The sequence below is a fragment of the Somniosus microcephalus genome, chromosome 15 (assembly GCF_052327205.1).
Source record: "Somniosus microcephalus isolate GS21.2 chromosome 15, FLI_Smic_1.0, whole genome shotgun sequence".
Classification (NCBI taxonomy): Eukaryota; Metazoa; Chordata; class Chondrichthyes; order Squaliformes; family Somniosidae; genus Somniosus; species Somniosus microcephalus.
In genome coordinates, this window is record NC_141001.1 from 73,649,390 (window position 1) to 73,674,942 (window position 25,553).

The following is a 25,553-nucleotide window of genomic DNA, read 5'->3' on the forward strand; positions in this document are numbered from 1 at the left end:
AGGCGTAAGGCCTGCTTTTTACAAGGTAAGTGGTGAATTAATTAAAATTAAAACATTTTTTCCACAGGTTTATTATTTTTAAATACTTTAAAGCAAGGTAAGTTTATTTTTAGCCCCGTTAGAATATAAGATTATTTTTTTCAAAAATTTAAATTATTGTATAAAATAGTTATTTCATGTAATTTATAGTTTATTTAAAAAATGTGATTTAAAAAAAATTTATTTGAAGGTTTAGTGCTATTTTGGGGCCGTAGTATTTATAAGTCTTTACAGCTCTTCCTGTCAGACTTATGAATGGAGCATTCCCTGCTCCGATTGGCTGCCCATGGCCCACGTGATCCCAGGGGACGCATTGAACTAACTGCGCCCCTGGGATACGCAAGCACTGCGTGCCGGCAGCTGGACCAGGCCCCGGATCGGAATTCCACGGGGCCCTACAGCTCAACTGCCGGCGCGCAAGGTAAGTGCAGGTCGGGGGCTTGCACCTGCGGGAAGCCCCCGACCCGAATTTCTGGGCCTATTAATAATCCCAATCAGTTTATCCGGTATATCATTCAGATTTATGTGGGCTAGTGTAATCTTTCTCCTGCCCTCATGCCAAGCCTGCAACACTTTGTGCCCACACGAATTAAGAATATGGCCATTGCCTTCTTGCATGCTGTAACCAATTTCTTATTCACTGCACAGGGTTGCATTATTCCACAAGTTAATAACCAAATTGTGAAGAAATTATTCTTTAGATTCCACTGGCACTTCTGGTTCCTTCATTACATAATCATTATCCTGAGCTTCGCTGGTTCCACATAAAATAGGACTCCACATCTATAACCATTTATCCTCTTAATAATGATTTTTAAAAGCTTGGATCATTTCTCCCTCCCCCAACAATCATCTTTGTTCAAAGAGAACAGATGGAGCTGCCTTATCCTCTTTCCATTGCTTGATGATCTGAGACCTTGAATCATCCCTAGTCCTGTTTTTTTAAAGCTGTTAGAATGTCTCTGTCTTTGCATAATAAAGTGACTAAACTGTATATGTGTGGATATCAAGCTATTGTTCCTAAGCTGCCCCCTCACTATTAGAACAATAAATGATTAGCAAATTTAAAACAATCTGTACTTTGCTGGTTTTAGCAGTAAAGATGTTGCTGTGTCCTTTGCTGCATTCAGGCTTTTGTTGAATTCCTACCAAACTATATCTATGTAATAATAAAACAAAAGCAGGATGCTGGAAATCTGAAATATAAACAGAGAATGCTAGAAACACTCAGTGGGTCAGACAGCATCTGTGGGGAGAGAAACCGGGTTAATGTTTCAGGTCAATCGCCTTTGTCCATCTAATTTTCTTCCCAAGGCAGTGACTCCTGCTGAGGTACTGCTCTGTTGATGTTTGCAGTGTTGACGCACCTCACCCAAGTGTCCATGCCGAATGTGTGAGCCTTGACAATGTCAGAAGGCCACTTAAACATGAGGGCGCCGTAGCTAAGCCTGACCCTGCCCCTGCACCCAACTTCCATTCACGTGCGTCCTCCAGTGGGAGCCTTTGGGCTGCAATCGAGAGTTTGAATCCCAGCTGATTTTTTTTCCCCTTCCCCTCCCCCACTAGTGCAGTGCTGCTAAGGTAGGCTGACCATACGTCCCCGTTTTCCCGGGGACAGTCCCTGGATGAGGTGCCATGTCCCCGGGCAAACAGTGTCCCCGGTTCACGAAATACGCCCCCGAATACCCCAACTTTTAATTTCTCGTGCTGGGAGTTGCACACACATTTCCTGGGTGTGCTCATTTACATTCCCATTACTGCAGGTATTGGTGTAAAACTGCTGTAATAGCTGAACTTCCTGGAAACTTCGGTGCAGTGGGGGATTGGGAGTGGCGGGGGTCACGGGTGGGTGGGAGATCGGGATGTGGCGCGGGGGGAGGGAGATCGGGAGTCGGGCATCTCTGGGCCAGGTCTGAATGCGCTTCAATAGTTCGACGGCACATCCTTGGTAATTATATGTACATTTGTTTTGCATTTGTAGTGTATATGCGCAACTGTTAAATTATAGGCTGTTAAAAATTTCTACCTCACTGCGCAACCTGCATTTTCGGCTCTGTCTACTTTGCTGTGCTCCCACCCTGTGTGTCCTTGGATTCAGTGTAGAAAATATGGTCACCCTATGCTGAGATCAGCTAACTCGAAACAGATAGAAAATCAAATTTGACCCCTTCTGGCCTATGACTTAGTGGACTTACGCATTGGTTGTGACTTTACCCACTAGGCAGTAATTTTTATCTGTTATATATCTTCCCTCTTCTGCAAATCCCTCTGTGATGAAATATATTCCATTCATCACTGCCTGTTTTCTGTGTCTTGTAACTGCCTGCTTTCTGTGTCTTTTCCCTTCCCCCAGTCCTCATGTATTATGTATTGGAATGTGCTGGAACTGGTTGTGTGCAGGGCTCCGCCCATACCTGGCTCCTTTGTAATCTAAGTTCAGTCGGGCATCAGCCTCCTGAAGGAAGACATCTCTCTATTTTACGTGTTATGTTCTGAGTTAATAAAAGCCTTACTTTTGTTCTGCTAACTTCGAGTCTCGGAATAATTGAGGCACATCAATTTTGTTAACTCAATTTTCAACACTATGGATCAACTCCTGAAACCCGAACGTTTGGATTTGGATCAACATGCTCCGGACGCATCAGCACGCTTCGGACACTGGTTTGACTGTATGGAATTCTTCCTGGACAATTCCGCAGCCGTCAAAGACGCTACGGACACTGCGAAGATGAGACTCGGAATGCTACGGAATTGGGTAAGCCACCGGGTTTACCCCCTCATCCAAGACGCCGATACGTACCTGGCCGCCTGCAACACCTTAAAGGCGCATTACCAGCAGCCTACGAATGAGGTGTATGCTAGGCATCTACTCGCTACTCGCGCACAGCGACCTGGGGAATTGGTGGAGGAGTTCCTAAGCATCCTGAAAAAGCTTGGCAAGGACTGTAAGTGCCGAGATGTAAAAGCCGCAGTGTACACCGACGAGCTTGTTCGCGATGCCTTTATCACAGGCCTCAGCTCCACTCACATCCGGCAAAGACTGCTGGAAAAAACGGAGTTGGACCTGAAACAGGCTGCGGACACCGCGCGGTCCCTGGAGATGGCCCAGAGAAACTCGGACGCCTACTCTTCAGCCCGCGCCGCCCACGCCGCCACGTGTGCGCCGAGTGCGCCGCCATCTTGGAAGGCATCTTCCCCGCCCGGCAGCCCGACACCGGCGGGGCCCAGCTCTCCCCCCAGAAGCCCTACGACAGCCGCGACGCGTCAAGGACCCAACTGCTACTTCTGCGGGCAGCCAAAGCACACCAGAAACCTGTGCCCGGCGAAAGGCACCACCTGCTTTAAGTGCGGTAAGAAGGGGCACTTCGGGAAGGTGTGCAGAGGGAACCCCGCCGGAAAACCAACCGCCGGAAAACCCGCCACCGCCGCGTGTGCGCCGTGGGAGCGGCCATCTTGGACGCCATCTTGCCCGACCTCGTGGGGTCCGCCATCTTATGAGCAGACAGCGTGGACGCCATCTTGTCTCGATCAGGGCCCTACAGTGGCATCGGTCACAGTGGACCAGACCAGGCCGCATCCGCTATCCAAATCAATGGTGGACATCGAGGTAAACGGGTGCCGGGTTAAATGCTTAATTGACAGTGGAAGCACGGAGAGTTTTATCCACCCTGAACTGGCACAACAACTCTCCCTAAAGGTGGTCCCTGCTCAGGGTACCATCTCTATGGCCGATAAAACCCAGACATCGACCATTCTGGGTTACTGCACGGTACAATTGTGCGTTAACGGAACTGTGTATGATAATTTTAAAGTATTAATCATGAAGAATCTATGTGCGAGCGTGACCTTGGGTTTGGATTTCCAGTGCAACCACCAAAGCATCACGCTCAAGTACGGTGGGTCCCAGCCGCCCCTCACAGTGTGCGGTCTGGCTACCCTGAAGGTAAAGCCGCCTTCGCTATTCGCGAACCTTACCCCTAACTGCCGGCCAATAGCGACCAAAAGCAGGAGGTACAGCTGGGAGGACAGGCGGTTTATCGCGACCGAGGTAGACAGGCTCCTGAAAGAGCGCATTATTGAACACAGCAACAGCCCGTGGCGCGCCCAAGTGGTAGTGGTAAGGGGTAGCGAGAAGAAACGGATGGTGATCGACTATAGTCAAACGATCAACAGGTACACCCTACTAGACGCCTACCCGCTACCCCGCATATCAGAAATGGTGAACCAAATCGCCCAATACCGGGTGTTCTCCACCATCGACCTCAAGTCAGCGTACCACCAGCTCCCTATCAGACCAGAGGACCGCCCGTACACCACCTTCGAGGTGAACGGACGCCTCTACCAATTCCTCAGAGTCCCCTTTGGGGTGACGAACGGGGTCTCGGTCTTTCAGAGGGAGATGGATCGCATGGTCGATGACCACCACTTGCAGGCAACCTTCCCCTACCTCGACAACGTCACCATCTGCGGTCACAACCAGCAGGATCACGACTCGAACCTCGAGAGGTTCCTGAAAACCGCACAAAAACTCAACCTCACCTATAACGAGGACAAGTGCGTTTTCAACACCACGCGCCTCTGCATACTGGGCAGCGTGGTGGAGAATGGGGAAATCGGACCAGACCCTGACCGATTGCGCCCCCTACGGGAGCTGCCCCTGCCCAACACTCCCAAAGCCCTGAAAAGGTGCCTGGGGTTATTTTCTTACTATTCCCAATGGGTCCCCAACTACTCCGACAAAGCCCGCCCCCTCTTGAAAGCATCCTCTTTTCCGCTCTCTGCTGAGGCCCACGCCGCCTTCAAAAGCATTAAGCAGGATATTGAGCGGGCCACGCTACAGGCAGTGGACGAGAACACTCCATTTCAAGTGGAAAGTGATGCGTCCGACTTCGCCTTGGCGGCCACCCTCAACCAGGCGGGGCGGCCCGTAGCTTTCTTCTCGAGGACCCTCCAAGGGCCCGAGATCAGACACTCCTCCGTGGAAAAGGAGGCCCAAGCCATCGTGGAGGCAGTGCGCCACTGGCGCCACTACCTAGCCGGCAAACGCTTCACCCTACTTACCGACCAGCGGTCGGTAGCGTTTATGTTCAACAATAAACAGAGGGGGAAGATTAAAAATGATAAGATTCTTAGGTGGCGGATCGAGCTCTCCACTTTCGAGTATGACATCATTTACCGGCCAGGGGCCCTTAACGAATCCCCTGGCGCCCTCTCACGAGGGATGTGTGCCAGCGCCACCGAGGATCGGCTACAGACCCTCCACAACGACCTCTGCCACCCAGGGGTCACGCGGCTGTTCCACTTCATAAAGTCCCGTAACTTACCCTACTCGATTGAGGAAGTTCGGTCTCTGACCAGGAACTGCTGCACTTGCGCTGAGTGCAAGCCTCGGTTCTACCGCCCAGATAGAGCCCACTTAATCAAAGCTACACGGCCCTTCGAGCGGCTCAGCTTAGATTTCAAGGGCCCCCTCCCGTCCGTCGACCGCAATGTTTACTTCCTGAACATTGTGGACGAATACTCCCGGTTCCCATTCGCCTTCCCCTGCCCAGACATGACCAGCGCCACGGTCATTAAATGCCTCAACAGCCTGTTCTGCCTGTTCGGTATGCCGAGCTATATCCACACGGATAGGGGGGCGTCCTTCATGAGTGAAGAGCTACGCCAGTACATGCTGTCCAAGGGGATCGCCACGAGCCGTACCACCAGCTACAACCCCCGGGGTAACGGCCAGGTGGAGCGAGAGAACGGGACAGTGTGGAAAGCAGTCACTCTAGCTCTAAGGACCAAGGGCCTCCCTATCTCCCGCTGGCAGGAAGTCCTCTCGGATGTGCTCCATTCGATACGGTCGCTATTGTGTACGGCCACTAATGTCACGCCTCATGAACGAATGTTTGTCTTTCCTCGGAAATCCACCTCAGGCGTATCCATGCCGTCATGGCTCTCCACCCCAGGTCCGGTACTCGTGCGAAGGCATGTGAGGGGCCACAAGACGGACCCTCTCGTGGAGCCAGTACACCTACTCCACGCCAACCGCCAATACGCATATGTCCGGCACGCCGACGGAAGGGAGGACACCGTGTCCATAAAAGACGTCGCCCCAGCCGGCATCGACAACAACCACGGCAATAGCAGCGACGGCGATCACAGCAACCCTTACCCACCCACTATTCTTTCATCACCCCCGGAAGAACATCGACCAACGGCACCCCCACCAACTACCCCTTCAACAACCCCGGCGGCACCCCCAGCAGAGACCCAGGAGGCTACCGGGGACACCCAGCCGACACCCGCGGCACCACAACAGCCACGTCGGTCGCAGAGGACTATCAAACCCCCGAACAGACTAAATCTATAGAAGGGGTGAATGTGATGAAATATATTCCATTCATCACTGCCTGTTTTCTGTGTCTTGTAACTGCCTGCTTTCTGTGTCTTTTCCCTTCCCCCAGTCCTCATGTATTATGTATTGGAATGTGCTGGAACTGGTTGTGTGCAGGGCTCCGCCCATACCTGGCTCCTTTGTAATCTAAGTTCAGTCGGGCATCAGCCTCCTGAAGGAAGACATCTCTCTATTTTACGTGTTATGTTCTGAGTTAATAAAAGCCTTACTTTTGTTCTGCTAACTTCGAGTCTCGGAATAATTGAGGCACATCACCCTCGATGGTCTTACTCCTTCCTACCTCTCCAAGCTCCTCCAGTCCTACATCCCAGCTTCCACCCTCTGCTCTTTCAACTCTGGTCAGCTTCCTCTACTCTACCACTAGTGGCAGAGCCTTCAGCCATCTCGCCCCCACACTCTGCAGCTCTCTCCTCAAATCCCTCCACTTACTACATCCTTTGCCATCTTTAAAACCCTCCATAAAAAATATTTATCCTACCATGCCTTTAGCCATCTCCACTAACTCCCCTCCTCTTCCTGCCCAGATTTGACATCAAACTTAAAATGCCTTGAGATGTTTTGCAATGCTGTACAAATGCAAGTTGTTATTATGATGTACACATCCCAAAAATCAAGTCAACAGAGATAAGCATTGGGGATTAGTTTTAAAGAATCTGATAACCTGAACTTTCCAGTATTCCAAAGGTTTGAATTAAGCTTTGGAGAGCCAAACTAACCAAGTGATAAAACTCCAAATTTCAACTTCGTAGCAGCCAAATTTCACTGATGTCAGTGATGACCCTCGAGTCAAATTGAAATGTTTGTCCCTAGTGCACAGATGTAAAATGTGGTGTGCAACAAAAAAATGAAGATAGCAATGGAAACTGAACCAACAGCTAATATATAGTTGTAGGCAGTGAGATTTAAAAAACTGATTATTAGTTTTGCGATGACACTCATGAGATTCATTTTTAGACTAATGGGGGGAAAAATTCAGTTGGTTGCGCCTCCCGTTAGCGCCTTAAGAGGGCGCTAACGGGACACAAACCAACTAGCGCCCGGGCGCGGCACTGCCCACGCCACCCGCAAAATTCAGCAGGAGGTTAGTGGTGGTGCTAACTGGTAGCGCCCTGTGGCGCTGCGCCGCTGGCGATGACGTCATGGGCGTGCGCAGTGCCCCGCTCACGATCTTCGGGAGTGCCCCCTGACTTACCACCGGATGCTGTGTCCGACGGGGTCAGGGGGGTGTACCTGCGGCCGGGGAGGCGCAATTTAAAGGCAAGGTGCGGGGCTGCCATTTTTGTTGCTGGCCGCCTGCCAGCACCTGCCTGCGCTCCCGTCCCAGACCTCCTGAAATACCCCCTCCCCCCGCGGAGTGCTGGCTGCGCTCCAAGAGCCCGGCACTTCTCTTGAGTGCCGGGCTCTTTTGCTTGCGCTCCCGATCCCCGGGGGCCCAGCTGGGCCCTGGATCACGCTGCACAAGGCCCCTCCCCTTTAAGAAGGGGAGGAAGGCCTGCAATACCGCGGCGCGACATGCCGCAGTGTGTGGCGCTGTGGCACATAACGCTGCAATATTGACTTGCAGCGCTCCAAGAGGGATGCAGGGCGCTTCCAGTAGCGCCTCGCTTCCCCCTTGGGGCGCAACCACTCAAGTTCCAGCGCGAGGGCGCTAATTTTTCTGGGGCGCTAAAAGTAGCGCCCCGGCGAAGTTAGCACCCCAATTGGGGCGCTACTCAATTTTTAGCCCATGGTACCTGGAAAGAGTTAGTCCAAATATAAATGTATGATGATTTGTCCCAGTGAATGGGTGAAAAATTGGATTCTTGTGATACAGTAATTTTGAGATGCTATAAAATTCCAACACAGTTCTTCAGAGGGTTAATAATTAAATGAACATTTAAAAATCTTATAAATGTCTGAATATTTCAATGTTGTTTGAGCATCCTTTTTCTGCCAACTAAACTTCTGGGTAGAGGTAGCTGCATTAATTGCTGTATGGATGGAGCTATTAATCAGTGTAAATGATTATTGGATGGTAAAAATGAAAATTCTCATCGCTCATTGATAATGAGTATTCAAGTAATCAATTTTTGTGTGCTGGAGCTGTACTGGAAAGGAACAGCTGTGCATCTGGAGTGGTATCAATAAGAACACACAACAGGCCCTGGTGGGCTGGTGTCCCGACTCCTGTTTGAACCTGGAGCTGCAGCCAGGAATAGTAGGATGGGGGCTTACTCTGCAATTTATTCTGCTGGGAGTTTCTAATAGTGCTGGCAGGAAAGTTAAAAGTGGCAGTTACATGGTGGTCAGGTGCTTCCCCATAGGGGAGCATGATCCAATCTAGGTCACTCGGGGGTACCTACCAGCACCTGTTTATAGAGCAGTGTTGGCTGAGGAAAACTGCCTCAAGCTGGCTTGCTGTAATTTGTTTAGTTTTGACAGTTACTAGTTGGGTCACTCGATGGGACAACTTTTTATTCATTTTTGTAGGAATGATATTGTGTATAAATTGTTGGTCCCATCAAAGTGAGGGATGTTAGTGCTGGACAATGGAATATTTCAATTTCTGATTCCCAGTATCTGCATTGAGCACTCCCTGCTCAGGCATAGCACAATTTATATTCAGATTAAAGCTCACACTACTCTGTTCCAAGAATATTCCTCAGTTCCAACCAGCGAAAAACACTCCCCGTTACACCAGTGTAACATTTTCCTATTTTCCATGCCAGCCTCTCTAAGTGATATTGTGCGTGGGGTTTTGACCAGTAGGAATTGGATTGCAACTACCTAAATTTATTTCACAAAGGACCCTTAGCAAAATGAGGACGCTGTTATTCTATTGAATTCCTGGTCCCAAACCTGAGAAACCGGTCAGCCCATTCTACATTTCTTTGGGTAGGGTTGGAAGGAAATATTGTCATCATCAAATGGCTTCAAAACTTGAGTTGTACTTCCCGCTGGGTGATTACTCACTGGTCACTCAGCTCTTGCTGATAGCAAATTTTGTAACTTCTCATCTGTACTGCTCGATAGAGAAACACTCCACTTTTTAGGAGGAGACCAGTGAAGAATTGATATCATGGTAAATTGCCTGATACTATGCTCCCAGCGAGGAAGCGCCCTCAAAGGGAGCATGGGTCAAAGATAGGGCTACAACACTATTGCCCTGATTCTCCAGCCCTTCAAGCATGGCTCCTTGCTGGGACATGAGATCAAGGCATTTAGCCTATAGTCTGCATTAAGCACACTTCCGACTACCATCAGCCTCAGAGATGTCTGCAGCCAGAATGTCTGATACTCCCAGCTGAAAAAGGCCGGCTAACTTGTGTTTTATAGTCTTATCACTCATCAAAGTCAGCATTAATTTCCCAACCATACATTATTTGCTATTTATGCCAAGAAAGTGCCCCCACACTATTGATTGAGGTTTGTTTAATACAATAGAATTTGAGCACTATGGCAAATTGCTGTAAAGCAGGTGCCAGTGATCCTGTTTTCTGACCCCTTTGGAGTACCTGAGGGAGTGGGGATCTAATTTACCTCATAGTAATGGATACCTGAACAACTATGGGCATATCTTGGGCTCACCCTGAGGAGGGGGAGATGAGAAAAGCTGTGGTGGACAGTCGCTAGTGCAGGAGCCGGTGACATTGGCTAGCAAGATGTTTTTCCATCCGCCCCATCGGCCTCATTTATAAGGGGCCAAAAAGCATACATTTTGGTTGGGGTTCAGGCCAGGACCCATGCCCCCAGGTGAGTCCCGCGTCTGTCATTGAGCAGATCTATATGCTGGGGTCCAGGCAGCTCAGAGTTATGGAGGGTGGGGATAAGGAAATTCCCTAATTTTCCTACAGCCATGCTGTACTCCTGGCCGCCTTATGTTAGGAGTGTGCTGCTGGCCTTGTGGAAATTCAGGACTTATATCTGGGAAATAATTAAAACAAAATATTACAGTACCTTGTGCCCCATCCATGAAAGACTTGGCATCTTGTACATTTTATGGTCTTGTTTGAATGTGTTACAGGTCCTACAGTTTCCCAATAGCCATTCTCTAATAGTTTGATGATTGTTACAGTGTTATAACTTAATTTAATACCTAGCATGAAAAATATTAGTTGTTTAATATCTGACCATTCAGTGACGGTGAATGTAAAAATGAATGAATTTTATTTTCAGGTCCTTAATGAAAGTCTATAAAGACAAACTAAACAGGATAACTTAGGTTTCAAAAGTGCAATCTCTTCTAAAACATCCCAGTGCGGTGACATCAATTTAAAAAAGAACTCTGATTAAGTAGCAGTTAATATAATGCCATATATGCATTGGGTTTAATGGATAGTTAACTTACTGATTTAAAGTAATAATGTACAGTTAAGTGCACTTTCAATTGTTGGAATCATAATGATTTTCATAGCAATTATATGCTGTTAAGTGCATATTGGAAAGGTGATTCGTAATTAGCACTTAACTGACCATCTGCTTGTACTCCAATTAACTTCAAGCCGCTATACTGAAAAGTGCAGTAGTTATTTCTTTTGTACTGGGGAACACTTACATTCATCATCACTATTGCAAAACAAGGTGGGCAAGTTAATCCATTAGTGAGCGTCTTGAGTGCCATTCTTTCTGGGCAATGCTTTTTTAGTAATTTAGGCATTAGGGTTTCTCGCTGTCTTCCACTTACTGCCTCCCTTTTAGACATTTCCAACTCCGCTGCATTTGTAAGGTAACTTACATGGCCAGATATTGTAGTTGGGAGAAAAATGCTATGATGCATTCGGCCCCATTTGTTTTTTGATAAATAGTAGCAAGAAAAATCCATGCTTCCAAAATTGGAGTGTGTCCAAAAATATAGTGTAATGCAAATCAATCAAATGCTACTCAATAGCAGGCTCATCTCTGTATAAAATGTGGAGTAACTAGGTGGAGTTCCACAGACACAGCTAGCTCCTTGTCAGGACAAAGCTCCCAGAGGGAGTGAGGGACTCCGAGTGAGAAAGTCACGCTGGCCACACCTCCCAGCAGCTGGCCACAGAGTGCTGCTGCCAAGAGGCCGCTCCACCCTCTTGCCCAACAAGTCAAAGTTGACAGGGGGTGGGGAAAGAACCTGAAAGGAGATTGCCTCATACCCAACACAAAACACCAATGCGAGTTTGGAAGAGTTGCACTGCAGTTATTCTGCATGGCTTACATCAGTGCAGCATTAAATTCTCCCTCGTACAAGGTGTGTAAATTCAGTATTAGTGGTGATAGGTTGTGCTGGACAATATTTGTTTCTGTCATCCATTTCCAAGTGCATTAATCTTCAAACTATCATTGAATACATTTTTTACAGTATATATTACTTGTCTGTGGCAAGTGTCCAACACCTAATGTAAAATATTTAACAGCCTGTAGTTCTGCAGTGCGTTGAATTAACTGTGTTGCTTTCTTTTTTTTAGCTCACCCCATTACGCCTGTCCTGAAGTCATCAGGGTAAGCATCTACCAAGGAAGAACTTAATAGCTGTTCCTTAATTTGAATGTAAACCATCACAAGGATAGTAATAGTCTGTTCAACCAAATATTGGAAAACTAATGTTTTCATGTTGCCATATGAATATCTTGTGTAATGAAGCATAAAAATAAGTTATGTTTTTAAAGACTCAAAATAGAGGAAAGCAAGCAAGGTAAAAAAAAATGCAGATTTATTACAATATTGAGTTTCTTTCAGATACTATACACAATTCATTTTGTGTTTGGTTTTGTGCTGGAAATATTTTGGACAATACAGTAGTTGGAATCAGATCCAGAAGTCTCAGCTAATTTGCCACTATTGCATCTTTTGGAGGTTGAACTTCTCACAGTTTTTCCTGAGGCTGCTACTCTTGCTTCTTCACTGCCTTCTACTGCTTCTCCTGTAGCTGTTTCTCTTGCCTTCTCTGACTCAAATGAAAGCCATCCACACACTATACACTAGAAAGGGCACATACTCCTCTTGTGCTACTGCAACTCTGCCCTCCTCCAATGCTATCCTGGTCCCTAAGCAGAGACATGAATAAAATATAGTTCCTGTTCCTGGTAAAGTATGGACATCCTGCCCCATTGAGAAACTCTTGCTAGGTGGAATTTTTTTTAAAAATTGTAAACTGAAGACAATCTGTTCAATACCATCAGTTGAGGCAAGGGAGCAAAAACTTACTGTGGAAAGAACATGTCAATTGTTGCCCTTGTAGAGATGCCATTGGAGACAGCCACGATTCCAGTTGGCCATGCGGTAATATAAATGAGGTGGCACTAGTGCCTCCCAGCTGAGAGTACCACCTAGAGGAGTAGTTTCTCATGGCATGGCACCACTCACTGGCTGCAAGCAGAAAAGGGGGCTGCAGACAGCCCTAGATGCCACATGTTGCCTTTTTTGCTTGCTGAACTGAGCACACCTGCTTCTGCCTTCAGTGCAGCTTCTGCAATGGAGCAAGTTCAAAGCCAGAAAAGTAAAAGTCGCAATCACGACATCTCAACAACATGTGCCCTTACACTTGTTTTATTGTCACTACCAGTGCTCTGAAGTCCTTGCTGCAAGACAAATGGGTGGGTTGCAGAGCAGCAGAAGTTATAATGCATTGTGGAAAGCACTTCAGGAAGAACTGCTTTAGAGAGGTGCCGATGATGGTGAGACAGTGGCAGTTGTGCAGAAGGGTAGCCAAGTAGTGCTAACTATTGCATTATAAAGCTAAATACTGCAGACGCTGGAAATCTGAAATGGAAAATGCTGGGAACACTCAGCAGGTCAGGCAGCCGCTGTGGAGAGAGAAACCGAGTTCACGTTTCAGGCTAATGACCTTTCGTCAGAGTGGTAGGCGCTGTTTCTACCACAATTATATTGCTGGTAGGGGAAATTATTGTTCTTGGACCTCTTGAAATATATTCTATTAGAAATAATACAGGCTTCTACGGAAATTAATGATACGCCTGCGACCCAGAATGCAATATTTGGTCCAGATTGTACTTTCTCATTCAGATATTTAGTTTTCAAAATTAAATTTTTCGCTATCAGAAAGATATTGAAGGAGTATTAATCCATTTATCCATGGACCAACTCTGTTGAATGTACGATAGCAAAATACTGCGGATGCTGGAAATCCAAAATAACAACAGAAAATGCTGGAAAAACTCAGCAGGCCAGGCAACATCCGTGGAGAGAGAAATAGAGTCAACGTTTCGAGTCTTGACAAAGAGTTTGACTCGAAACGTTGTCTCTATTTCTCTCTCCACGGATGTTGCCTGGCCTGCTGAGTTTTTCCAGCATTTTCTGTTGTTACTTCTGTTGAATGTGGCCTGTTAGGGATGAACTCAAGGATCAACTTTAAGGGAGAGAAATTCAACCTCACTTTACCTGTTTTTTGGGTGAAAAATTAACTTGGAGGGACGAATTTCAGGTAACTCTCTCACGCACCCAATCTCCCCCGGACATGCACGGCTGCCAAATTGGAAGCTGATGACTTCAAAGTGTGCAGAGGTATTGGGTACCTTAAATATGCAAACCAGGGCCCTAACGTCCATTTCTTCGGCCTAAACAGTGGTCCTTAAAGGAACTGCTGAAGGTCGCCCACAGAAAGCTAAGCAAACTTCTTAATAGTTTTATTTCTGTGGAGATATAAGGAGTAGGAGTGCTTCTCCTGGCTCGACAAAAGTACTGTGGGCCACAGCCAGCCTGGGCTGGCCTCCCTTCCCCCCCCCACACCCCTCCTTCCAGGATTTATTTGCAAGCTGGCTTGACATTGGAGCTGGCTGAAATCCCCACATCCCCAATTGCCATCCTCAGCTCGCCTGTTTCATGCAGATAAGGTCCGAAGCTCAATTTCGAATGACTTCGACAGTTCCTGCCAGGTGGGCAGGATTAAGATCAGTTCCTGAGTTAAAAACAAACAAACAAACGGGGAAGAAGAAGCAAATGAGCAAAACAAGAAGTTGATGTAATGAGTGAGTAAGGAAGACAAATAGAGAACAAGCAGACTCCAAAACAGCATTGATAATGACCATGGGGAAGCCCATGACCCAGATCATTCTAGTTAGAAAAAGAAGCATGATGCATGGAAGTCTATTAAAAAAAGAAAGATATTATAAATACATGGGTGCATGTGCACTCTTTTGTATCTAAAAAACACATCAAGAAATACAGGAAAAAGTCTGATTTGATAGTGGAGCAGTGTACCTTCTGCGCGCAATAAACAATAATGCACTTACAAATGAAAAACAGATGATTAGTATCATCACCATTGTTTATCGAACCTAGTAATTTCCATCACCCCATAATAAATTTTTACAGCGTTTCTTTCCTTAAACACAGATTGCCAAACTAGAACAAATAAATAAAGCATTACTTTTTTCAGTACCACATAGTGAATCATAAAATGAAGCCCAGTATTAGATAACACTGGAATTTAAGACCAGTGACTGCTTTACAGAGTCCTAAAGTACTGCAGTTGAAGAGCTACTCAATCTGAAAAACTGTTTTAAAAGAAACCACAAAGAAAGACTTACATTTATACAATGCCTTTCACAGATGTCCCAAACACTTCAGCCAATTAAGTACTTTTGAATTGTAGTCATCTTTGTTATGTAGGCAAATGTGGCAGCCAATTTCTACACAACAAGGCCTCACAAACATCTAACAAAATAAATGACCAGTAAATCTGGTGGTGTTGGTTGAGAGATAAATGTTAGCCAGGGCACCAAGAGAACTCTCCTGCTTGTCTTCGAATGGTGTCATGGGATCTTTTATAGCCACCTGAACAGGCAGACATGGCTTCAGTTTAATTCTTTATTCAAAAGGCACCTCTAATAATGCAGCAGCCTCTTAATACTGCACTGAAATGCCAGCCTAGATTACTTATTTAATTCAATCTTGGGATGTGGACATCGCTGGCAAAGCTGACATTTATTGCCCAGCCCTAGTTGCCCTCGAGAAAGTGGTGGTGGGCCTTCTTGAACCACTGCAGTCCTTGTGGTGAAGGTTCTCCTACAATGCATGGCGGAGAAGTACTCTTGGCGCGAATCCATGACCTTATCTCCCTTATCTGGAAGGAGGAGAGCATGCCAGGGGATTTCAGAGACACCGTAATTGTGACTATCTTCAAGAAAGGAGACAAGTCTGATTGCGGTAATTACATAGGAGTTTCCCTGCTTTCTACCACACGGAAAGTCATTGCAAGAATCCTCCTCAATCGCCTCCTCCCAGTGGCTGAAGAGCTCCTCCGAAAGTCACATGCGGATTCCGCCCACTAAGAGGCACAATGGACATGATTTTCACTGTGCGATAAATCCAAGAAAAATGTATGGAGCAGTATCAACCTCTGTACGTGGCCTTTTTTGACCTCACAAAGACCTTCGACTCTGTCAACCGAGAGGGATTATGGAGTGTCCTCCTCAAATTTGGCTGTCCTCAAAAATTCAGTACCATACTCTGTCTGCTCCATGATGACATGCAAGCCGTGATCCTTACTATTGGATCCATCACAGACCCAATATAAGTGAAGCAAGGCTGTGTCATTGCACCAATGCTCTTCTCAAGGTATACCTAGGGATGGGCAATAAATGCTAGTCTTGCCAGTGATGCCCACATCCCATGAACGAATTTTTTAAAAACTTTCTCGCTGCAATACTTCATCTCACCTCTTAACAAGCTTCCCACCGGAGTGGAGCTAAACTACGGAAAATTGTTCAATCTCCATCGCCTTCAGTCCAAAACCAAGATTGCCCCAACCTCTGTTATTGAATTACAGTATGCAGACAATGCTTGTATTTGTGCTCACTCGGAGGCCGAACTCCAAACCATCGTTGACTCCTTCGCTGAAGCGTACAAGAGACTGGGCCTTACATTAAACATCCGAAAGACAAAAGTTCTTTACCAACCTGCCCCCGCTGCACAACACTGTCCCCCGACTATCAAAATCCATGACGAGACCTTGGACAGTGTGGACCACTTTCCATACCTTGGGAGCCTTCTGCCAGCGAGGGCGGACATCGATGACGAAATCCAACACTGCCTTCAGTATGCCAGTATAGCCTTCAGCCGCCTGAGGAAAAGAGTGTTTGAAGACCAAGACCTCAAACGCGGCACCGAGCTCATGGTTTACAGAGCAACAGTGATACCTGCCCTCCTGTATGCTTCAGAGACATGGACAATGTACAGCAGGCACCTCAAAGCACTGGAGAAGTATCACCAACACTGTCTCTGCAAAATCCTGCAAGTCCATTGGCGTAGGATAGGCGTACCAATGTCAGTGTTCTCTCTCAGGCCAACATCCCCGGCATTGATCACGATCAATCAGCTCCGATGAACAGACCACATTGTCAGCACGCCTGATACAAGACTCCCGAAACAAGCACTCTACTCCGAGCTCTGTCACGGCAAGCGATTTCCAGGAGGGCAGAGAAAATGCTTCAAGGACATTCTCAACGCCTCCTTGAAAAAATGTAACATCCTCATCAACTTTTGGGAATCCCTGGCCCAAGACTGCTCAAATTGGAGGAGAAACATTTGAGAAGGCGCCGAGCACTTCAAGTTTCTTTGTCGGGAGCACGCAGAGACCAAGTATAAACAGCGGAAGGAGCATATGACAAACCAAGCACTCCACCCACTCGTCCCTTCAACCACTACCTACCCCACCTGTGGCAGAGTCTGTAGATCCTGCATAGGACTCATTAGTCACTTTAGAACCCACAATATTGGAGTGGAAGCAAGTCATCCTTGACTCCAGGGGACTGCTTAAGAAGAAGGAGGTTCTCCTACAATGCTGTTCGGTAGGGAGTTCCAGGATTTTGACCCACTGACAATGAAGGAATGGCGATATGTCCAAGTCAGGATGGTGTGTGACTTGGAAGGGAATTTGAAGATGATGATGTTCTCATGCACCTGCTGCCCTTATCTTTCTATGTAGTGGAGATTTGGGAGGTACTACCAAAAATGCCTTAGCAACATACTACAGTGCACCCTGTAGATAGTACACATTGCAGCCACAGTGCACCATTGGTGGAGCGAGTCAATTTTTATGCTGCTGGATGAGGTACCGATCAAGCGGACTGCTTCTTGAGTGTTGTTGCAGCTGCTCCCAACCAGGCAAGTGGAGAGTATTCCATCACATGCCTGACTTGTGCCTTGTAGGTGGTGGAGAGGCTTTGGGGAGTCAGGAGGTGAGCCACTCTCCACAGAATGCCTAGCCTTTGACCTGCCCTAATAACCACAGCATTTATGTGGCTGGTCCAGTTGAGTTTATGATCAAGGATGATCGCCATGAGCATTATGAGCTCGAGCCTGTAGTAGGGCTTGAACTCACAACCGCTCGACTCAGAGGTAAGAGTACAGAGGCAAAAATGCTATCACTGAGCCAAGCTGACATGTCCTGATGTTGTGAAAGGTGTTATATAAATGCAAGTTGTATCTATCTATATTTTGATCTAGCTATCTATCTTTGAATATTGAGGGAGTGCTGCACTGTCAGAGGTGCTACCTCTGAGCTCTTAGCTGGACATAAAAGATCCCATGACACTATTCAAAAGTTGGGTAAATCTCCCAGTGCCCTGGCCAACATTTATCCCTCAACCAACATCACCAAAAACATCTGTGCATTACTGTTTTTAGCTGTCACATTTTCCTACACTACAACATTGAGTACACTTCAAAAGTACTTCATCAACTATATAAATTCTTTTATGCTTTTTTATTGAATTTTGTAATTGCAATTGTGAATACTTAGACATAGACAACTTCAGGAAGACATAGACAACTTCAAGAACACAGTGACATTAAGGTAGTTTTGTATATAATTAATACTTTGAGCTATTGAAAATTCAATTACTCCTGTCAAGTTTTACAAAGTGTTGCAGATGTTGGCTCTTCATCATTATCCTAATTACTACTGTGATTATTGGTATTGGGTTTCATGCTGGTTTCAGAATAGAATTCAGAGCCTGGAGTTTCCTCTACATCTGTGCCCAGGTACACCTGTAAACAAATTACGTGGCTTAAAAGATCGCAACATTTTCAGCGTAAGTGAGTTACTTACGTAACTACAATACGCCCAGGTCTCCTCGATCTTTCATGTCCATCTGTCAAACCCTCTGTCAGAACGAATCTCCGCCCACAAAACTGGTCATGCCCCTGATTCTCAAATGTAAGTATCCTCCAATTGCATTTGTTCGGGGAGGGATACGGTTTTTTTTTAACACTGAGAGCAGATTTTCAAGCGCAGCAGGAAATAGACATTTTTCTGGTCTTTTAATTGGAATTTTTTGAGCATTAAAAAAAAATCTCACTCAGATCTGCTCTGTATTTTCTGTTTCTTTTAATGAATTTTAAGGCATCAGTATATGTCACATTAAAAATTGAAATGCTCCCCCATTGCAGATTCTTAAACATGCTGTGTCTGATGTGCATGAATGATTGTTAAATGAGTTGAAACTTAAATTTTAAGATTCAAAGAAGAAATATATTAGTGTGGGTTCGGCATTACCTTAGGCCCAGATTATTTATGCTGATTTATGTCCATTTAAAGTTCGGCCGTTTAAAAAAAATAATAATAATAATTCCTGGGATGTGGGCATCGCTGGCAAGGCCAGCATTTATTGCCCATACCTAATTGCTCTTGAGAAGGTGGTGGTGAGCCACCTTCTTGAACCGCTGCAGTCCGCATGGTGAAGGTACTTCCACAGTGCTGTTAGGGAGGGAGTTCCAGCATTTTGACCCAGCAACGATGAAGGACGCGATATATTTTCAAGCCAGGATGGTGTGTGACTTGGAGGGGAACTTGGAGGTAGTGGTGTTCCCATGCGCCTGCTGCACTTGTCCTTATAGGTGGTAGAGGTCGCTGGCTTGGGAGGTGCTGCCGAAGGAGCCTTGGCGAGTTGCTGCAGTGCATCTTGTAGATGGTACACACTGTAGCCACGGTACGCCGGTGGTGGATGGGGTGCCAATCAAGTGGGCTGCTTTGACCTGGATGGTGTCGAGCTTCTTGAGTGTTGTTGGAGCTGCACTTATCCAGGCAAGTGGAGAGTATTCCATCACACTCCTTACTTGTGCCTTGTAGATGGTGGAAAGGCTTTGGGAAGATACTTGGGTGTAACTTGACCTTGGCAAAGTGGGCGCAGCATTGGCCGCGTCTTTGCATCTAACTTCAAAGTTGCGCCCAAGGAGAAAACTCCAAGCCCAGATACTGTTCGGATTTTATTATACATTCCTTACTGGAAATAACATTTAACATCTGGCTGTTGCTCACCTATATGATTTAATTATCTTTGACATTAATGAAAAAATCACTTGTCCAGAAGGTCCAAATGTTTCAACATTCCCCAGATAAATGGAGACAGGGTTACGCAACCTTTTTTCACTTCTCCAACTGGCATTTGAATTATTTCCTCCTTCAGCTGCAGAAAGTGTTAGGAATGGATACGATGGCTGAAACTGTTAATGTTTGGATACATTAGATCGCAGATCAAAAAAAAATGATCTGGGTGTTGTAATCATCATATGCGAGGGTGGAAAAGGAACATTTAAGAAAAACATTTAGCTCTGGCTCCAGGTTCATTGGGCTTGGGTCAATTTTGATGTCTTGAGTTGTGATGGCATTTTTTTGACTGTATTTTTCCACCAGATTTACAAATGTAAATCATTTTCTTTACAAACTAAGAAATTGTTGCAGCTTTAGGTCATGAAACTGCCTAAAGGTGCATAAATGTGTTTTGAAAAAGGGGAAAATCATTGTCGAAGACATTGTCAAAAGTGCAAAGTACTTATGCAAGTCAGAATTTTGAAAATATTGTGAATTGCAAAAATCTATACAAATGGAATGCGGAGATTAAAGAAAGGCCTCCTTTGAGGCCAAATGAGGAAGAAAATTATTCGCCGCAATTGGAAAAGTTATATTCTGTGACTGTTTACCCTTTAATGTTTCAAATTGGAGCTGGGGAATCCATGGAACCGTTCAGTACCTCTTTACTAGAATTTTCTAAATTATCTTGGGGCAGTATTGAGGTGATCCTTTTAATGGTTTTGAATTTTTAAGACTAGATATTCAATTTGGGTTCTTTGCCACTCCTGTGAGCAGTCCTTGCATCCCGTATGAACCAACATGTGCCTTTACTTGCCCAATATTTAGGTAAATGTAGCAAGACCCAGGGGTCAAACAAAGAATCCTGCCACTATTCTCAGCTTATTGTAATTATGGGCTGGATTTTGTCAATGGAGGCGCATTAGGGGCGGGACTGCTGGTTGTCGGGTTTCAGTTCTGCCCCCAACGACGTCCGGCCAACCCACTCTATTTTCCCTTGATTGACCTTGTTAAGCCCGCCCTGCAGGCTTAGCCGGCCAATTAAGAGAAAGCCGGTGACAGAGGACGTCAGCGTATGACGTTTCATCTGTCAAAATTTTTTGACAGATTAATTGTCAGCGTTTGACAGCTTTGAGAAGCTGTCAAACACTGACGATCTCTGTTCTAAGGTGAGCCCTTGTACTGAAGACTCACCAAACCTCTTTCCTCAGCAGAAATCAGATGGCTGCTGCATCTGAGAATGCAGCAGCCATTCTGTCATCTCTGCCGTTGAGATGAGGCACCTCCGGATCCCCAAGGGTTGAAGCCTGCAGGAAGAAGCAAAAGTAAACAAACTTTTTCAAACACTTTACACTCACCTCTCATACTTACCTGTCCACACTTGCACCCATCACTCACCTCCACAGCGGACCTTTCGACCCCCGCAGACCCACTGCCTGCCTCGCTGACCCTGGCCAGGTTCGCAGCCGTCGGGAAGCCTGCACTTGCAGGGGTAAAATGGGGATAAGCCTCAAAACCGCCTGTTAACAGGCAGTTAATTGGCTGTAATCCCCTTCCCGCCTCAAGGAGATGGGTCCCTGCGCGACTCGGGCTCCCGCCTCCCGGAAAGATGGCACGGAGACGGGTTGGGAGCAGGTTCGGTACCTGCTCCCAGTTTCTGCCATTTTCCCGGCAGTCCCGTCTCCCCAGGGCTGACAAAATTCCCCCCTATATTTCAGTAAATGGAATAATATACATTCTTACCAGATCACAGCTCAGGCTATAAACCAATGAATACGTTTACTTAACATTAACCAGCTAAATTAATAGTACTAAGTTCAAATGTGATATTTACAATAACTACTAATTATACTATTTTTGAAATGCCAAAAGAACAAAGCCACTTCTCCTGTGCTACCTTAACATAAAGATGATCCTTGAAACATGGACACTCACTTCAAACAAGATGAAATGGTATTAGCTTTGTACTCCTGACAGCTTCAGACTGAGTGGTGAGTTGGGAAAAGGCTGCTAAATACAGGGCTGTCCCATCAAGTGGATACAAAGAGTCATTGCCCTGCCCTCTTACAAACCTGAATCAAGTCTTCGAGTTAGACATGGGTGCAAATGGAGCCTATTATTTAAAAAAAAATTCATGATGCAGTGTTAAGGCACTTCATGCACCTGTGCAAGACTAAGCTAGCCTCGCCTAATAATGGCAGGTTAGCTCAATTGAATAATTTTCTGGTGCTCTTGGTACATCGTTCATGACGTGCCGGGGGATCGGGTGTGGGCAAGTGGGAACAGGGCCAGATTTTGGGCACCAGCAGTCTTCCAAGGACTGCTAGTTGCTTATAGAGCACTGCCAGGAATTTATCTCAAAGGGCAGAGGGAGCACTGTGATGGGGTAGCAAGAGGGCATTGGACACAGGTTTATTCAAATTTTAAATTTAAATAATTTTTTTAAACTTCCTGTCTATTTTTCTCTCTCTCTTTTAATCCAGTCTTTCTTCCCCTCTCGTTATTTCTCTTTCTGTACCTGATTTGACATTGAATTCACCCTTTTAATTCACCCTCCTTCTCAGTCCTTCCTCTGTTTATTTCTCAATCCTTAAATCTCATTGGTTAAGGAGATACACTGTTGGTCCCGTTGTTCACCAAGGTCTCCGATGCCCTGTTGCCCTCGCCGCACCGTAATCAGCTCACACCCTCAGCAGCTTAGAGAGCAAAGAGATTTTGAGCTGAAGGGTGCAGGAAAAAAATCTAACTAACCGGGCAGACCGCAAGATGTCTTGATCCAGCAAATTCCAGCCCTATATGTCACATTTTGCTACATGATGCATTTTTTGGGTTTCTATTACCCTTTTTATGCTAAATATTTTTGGTTTCCACGTTCAGACTATTCTCGTAGGTGTGTGCTAGATCCCTATATCCTCAATAGTGATTGCTCTGATATCCAGTTAAGTCATTGGGTGCTTGGGATAAAAAACAGAACTCTTTTTTTAGATTACTTCAGCTTCTGGCTTTATCCCACACCTACCCAGGGTCTTAACTTGTCTTCAGAAGGCAGCAGCATAACATTACATTAGATTTTGTTTGAGGCTTTAACTGCCAAACAAATGTATTAAACAACAATGAAACAAGCAAATAGTAGCAGTAACATGACATATACTTGCACAGTATTGTTCCCTCAGTGTAATGGGAAATAATAAATGGTTCTCAACTTCTATGATAAGCTTTATATTCAACTTAATTTTTATACGTCGCTTTTTATTTTTTCTCTTTGCTTTTTCTCACTCACTACGCAAGCCTATACTCTAGCTGACATTTTTCAGAAGTTTCAGACAGATTCATTTTGAAGACTATTGGTAGCATCTTGCCTTATTGAAAGCCCCAGATGATCTTACTGATTTGAAAGGGCAGAGTGATAAATCCTTTTGAAACAGTAACTGGAGCCAAGCAGAATTTAAATAGCTGTTTGTTCATTTTTAAAAAAAATGACAAACAGACATATAGCTGAATAAATTGCATAGCATGTTTGTATTTCAATTGAATGGGTTGGCTCCTCGCTCAAGTAACTGCTCAGCAACAACTGATTAATTGTTGCAGTAAAGTATTGACTTAAGCTGGGGCATGATTTCTGTGTGTGTATCTGTTGTAACCCGTTACTACGACAGATTTAAAGAAACCAATGCCAAGCTAAATCTTAGACAAAAAGTGCTTTATTTTTTCACACCACAGATGTGTATTAATGCTTTTGGCATAACAGACAGCAATCTTTATTCTCTGCAACCTTAAAAATCTGCTAGCTCTAACCAATGTTGCTCCTGCATATGCCATGACTCAAGAAAAAGGAGTAAAATAAAACTGTACACCATGGACAAAATGGAGCATTATTTAATGCAGCTATTTTGGATAATGCTTAACTGTCACTTGATGTGTGCAACTTTGTTTGATGATAACTGTTTGAAAACATGTAGATACATAAATGTAGATTATCTTCATAATCATACTGACATCAAAGTGTATGACACCGTATGAATGCTCAGTAATGTGAAGAATGCTCATAATTAAGACTGTGAATCTTTTATATGCTTTCAGCAGTCTGATACAATCATACCTCATTATAACAATCTCTTGGGAATTTTCAACTCGTCGTTATCCTGGGGCAAGAGGAGATTTTTTTTATATCAAAAGTTCAAAATCCTTTCTGTGACTTTGTTCCTGTCCTATTACTAGGTAAATTCTATGGTTCCATCCCATTTTTAAACTGCAGTACACAATTGAAGCATTCTTAGATGAACAGCCACTTCTTTTGAGGGCTACAAGAGTTCTATGATTCCAGCCCATGGGCTAAGACTCAACATGAACAATTCTCATAATGCTATTTTCATTCAATATATGGAAATAATGGAGCTCTGTTCAAACTAAAGCAGCACCCAAAAGACATTGTTCTGATTAAAGATCTCACCATCAGAGACTGGAACAGTCTGAGGGACATGTCACATTGTGTCTGTGATGGTCACATCCTATACTATAGCTGCAATTTGAAGAACAGGATGTGACTACTTACATTACAGGGGACATATCCCACTCATAGACATGCAGGAGCCAGGTTACAATTTTTATATTTGTGAAAATTAAATGTTGAAATATTAAAATAGAAGCAGATCTGATAAATAGAGCAGATTTTACCTAGCTATTGGCTACGTGGGTTAAGTTTTGAATCCTTTTTTTTCGAAAAGGGGGGAAAAGTTGTTGTGATCTTATAGTTAAACAACCAACTTCCGTGATGCTGGTTTGTGATGAATGTCTTCTGTCATATCATGACTTTACTTGATGCCACGTCGCCTTCAGTTGTTGTAAGTACACTTCACTTTTCATTTATTTTCTATTTTTTTTTAATCACTCCCAGTTTAATATTTTTATTAATTTCTGTTGACACCCATGGAAAAACCACAACACTGATCAGGGAGCTGTTAGGTATTGCATTTATCCAACAAGCATACAATGCATCTGGTCCATCCTTTTAGCTAGTTTTTGTTTAATTGATTCTCAGAATGTGGGCGATGCTGGCAAGGCCAGCATTTATTGCCCATCCCTAGTTGCCCTGAGAAAGTGGTGATAACTGGCTTGCTAAGCCACTTCAGAGGGCACTTAAGAGTCAATCATGCTGGTGTGGGATGAAGTCACATATAGGCCAGACTGGCTAATGACATTAAGTTTCCTTCCCTAAATAACATTTTTACGACAATCCAACAGCTTCATGATCACTTTTACTGATACCAGCTTTTTATTGCCAGATTTTTAAAAACTGAATTCAAATTCTCAAACTGCTATGATGGGATTTGAACTCACCTTCTCCGGATTATTAGTCCAGGCCTCTAGATTACTTATCCAGTAACATAACCACAACATGACTGAATTCACCATTCAGTAAATGTCCCATTTGCAACTATAGGCCCATATTTTCCGACCCCCACGGGTGTGTACGAGCTGTGTACGCACCCGTAGGGGCCTTGCAAGTGCCGGTTTCAGGCATGTGAAGCGCATGCGCTGAAAACCGGCAATTCCGATCGCACGCCTGCCCCGGGCCTCTGCGGGTGGAGAGCTCCGCTTTCTGCACTACCTCCGCCCGCTGAAAATCTTGAAAAATCTTACGCCTGGTAAAAACCTGCGTAAGGCCTGCTTTTACCAGCAAAAGAGTTTTAAAAAGTTAAAAAAAAAAAAAAAAATTTCACTCATTTATAATTTTTAAATACTTTTTAAAAAAGGTAAGTTTATTTTTAGCCCCGTAAAAAAACTTTAATTATTTTTTTCAAAAAATTAAATTTTTGTTTAAAATAT

General features: G+C 45.0%; 1 protein-coding gene across 12 annotated transcripts in view; it reads left to right on the forward strand.

Moving 5' to 3' along the window:
* Positions 1–25,553, forward strand: part of LOC147107033 (serine/threonine-protein kinase BRSK2) — a 1,115,513-nt gene that overhangs the window by 866,466 nt on the left and 223,494 nt on the right. For 11 of the 12 annotated variants that reach the window (XM_086008028.1, XM_086008027.1, XM_086008038.1 and 8 more), the window contains one exon: positions 11,863–11,896. In XM_086008028.1, the coding sequence (XP_085864154.1) occupies positions 11,863–11,896 (34 nt within the window). Of the gene's footprint in view, positions 1–11,862; positions 11,897–23,961; positions 24,569–25,553 lie in introns of those variants that run through there. The other variant, XM_086008039.1, reaches the window with a different exon arrangement.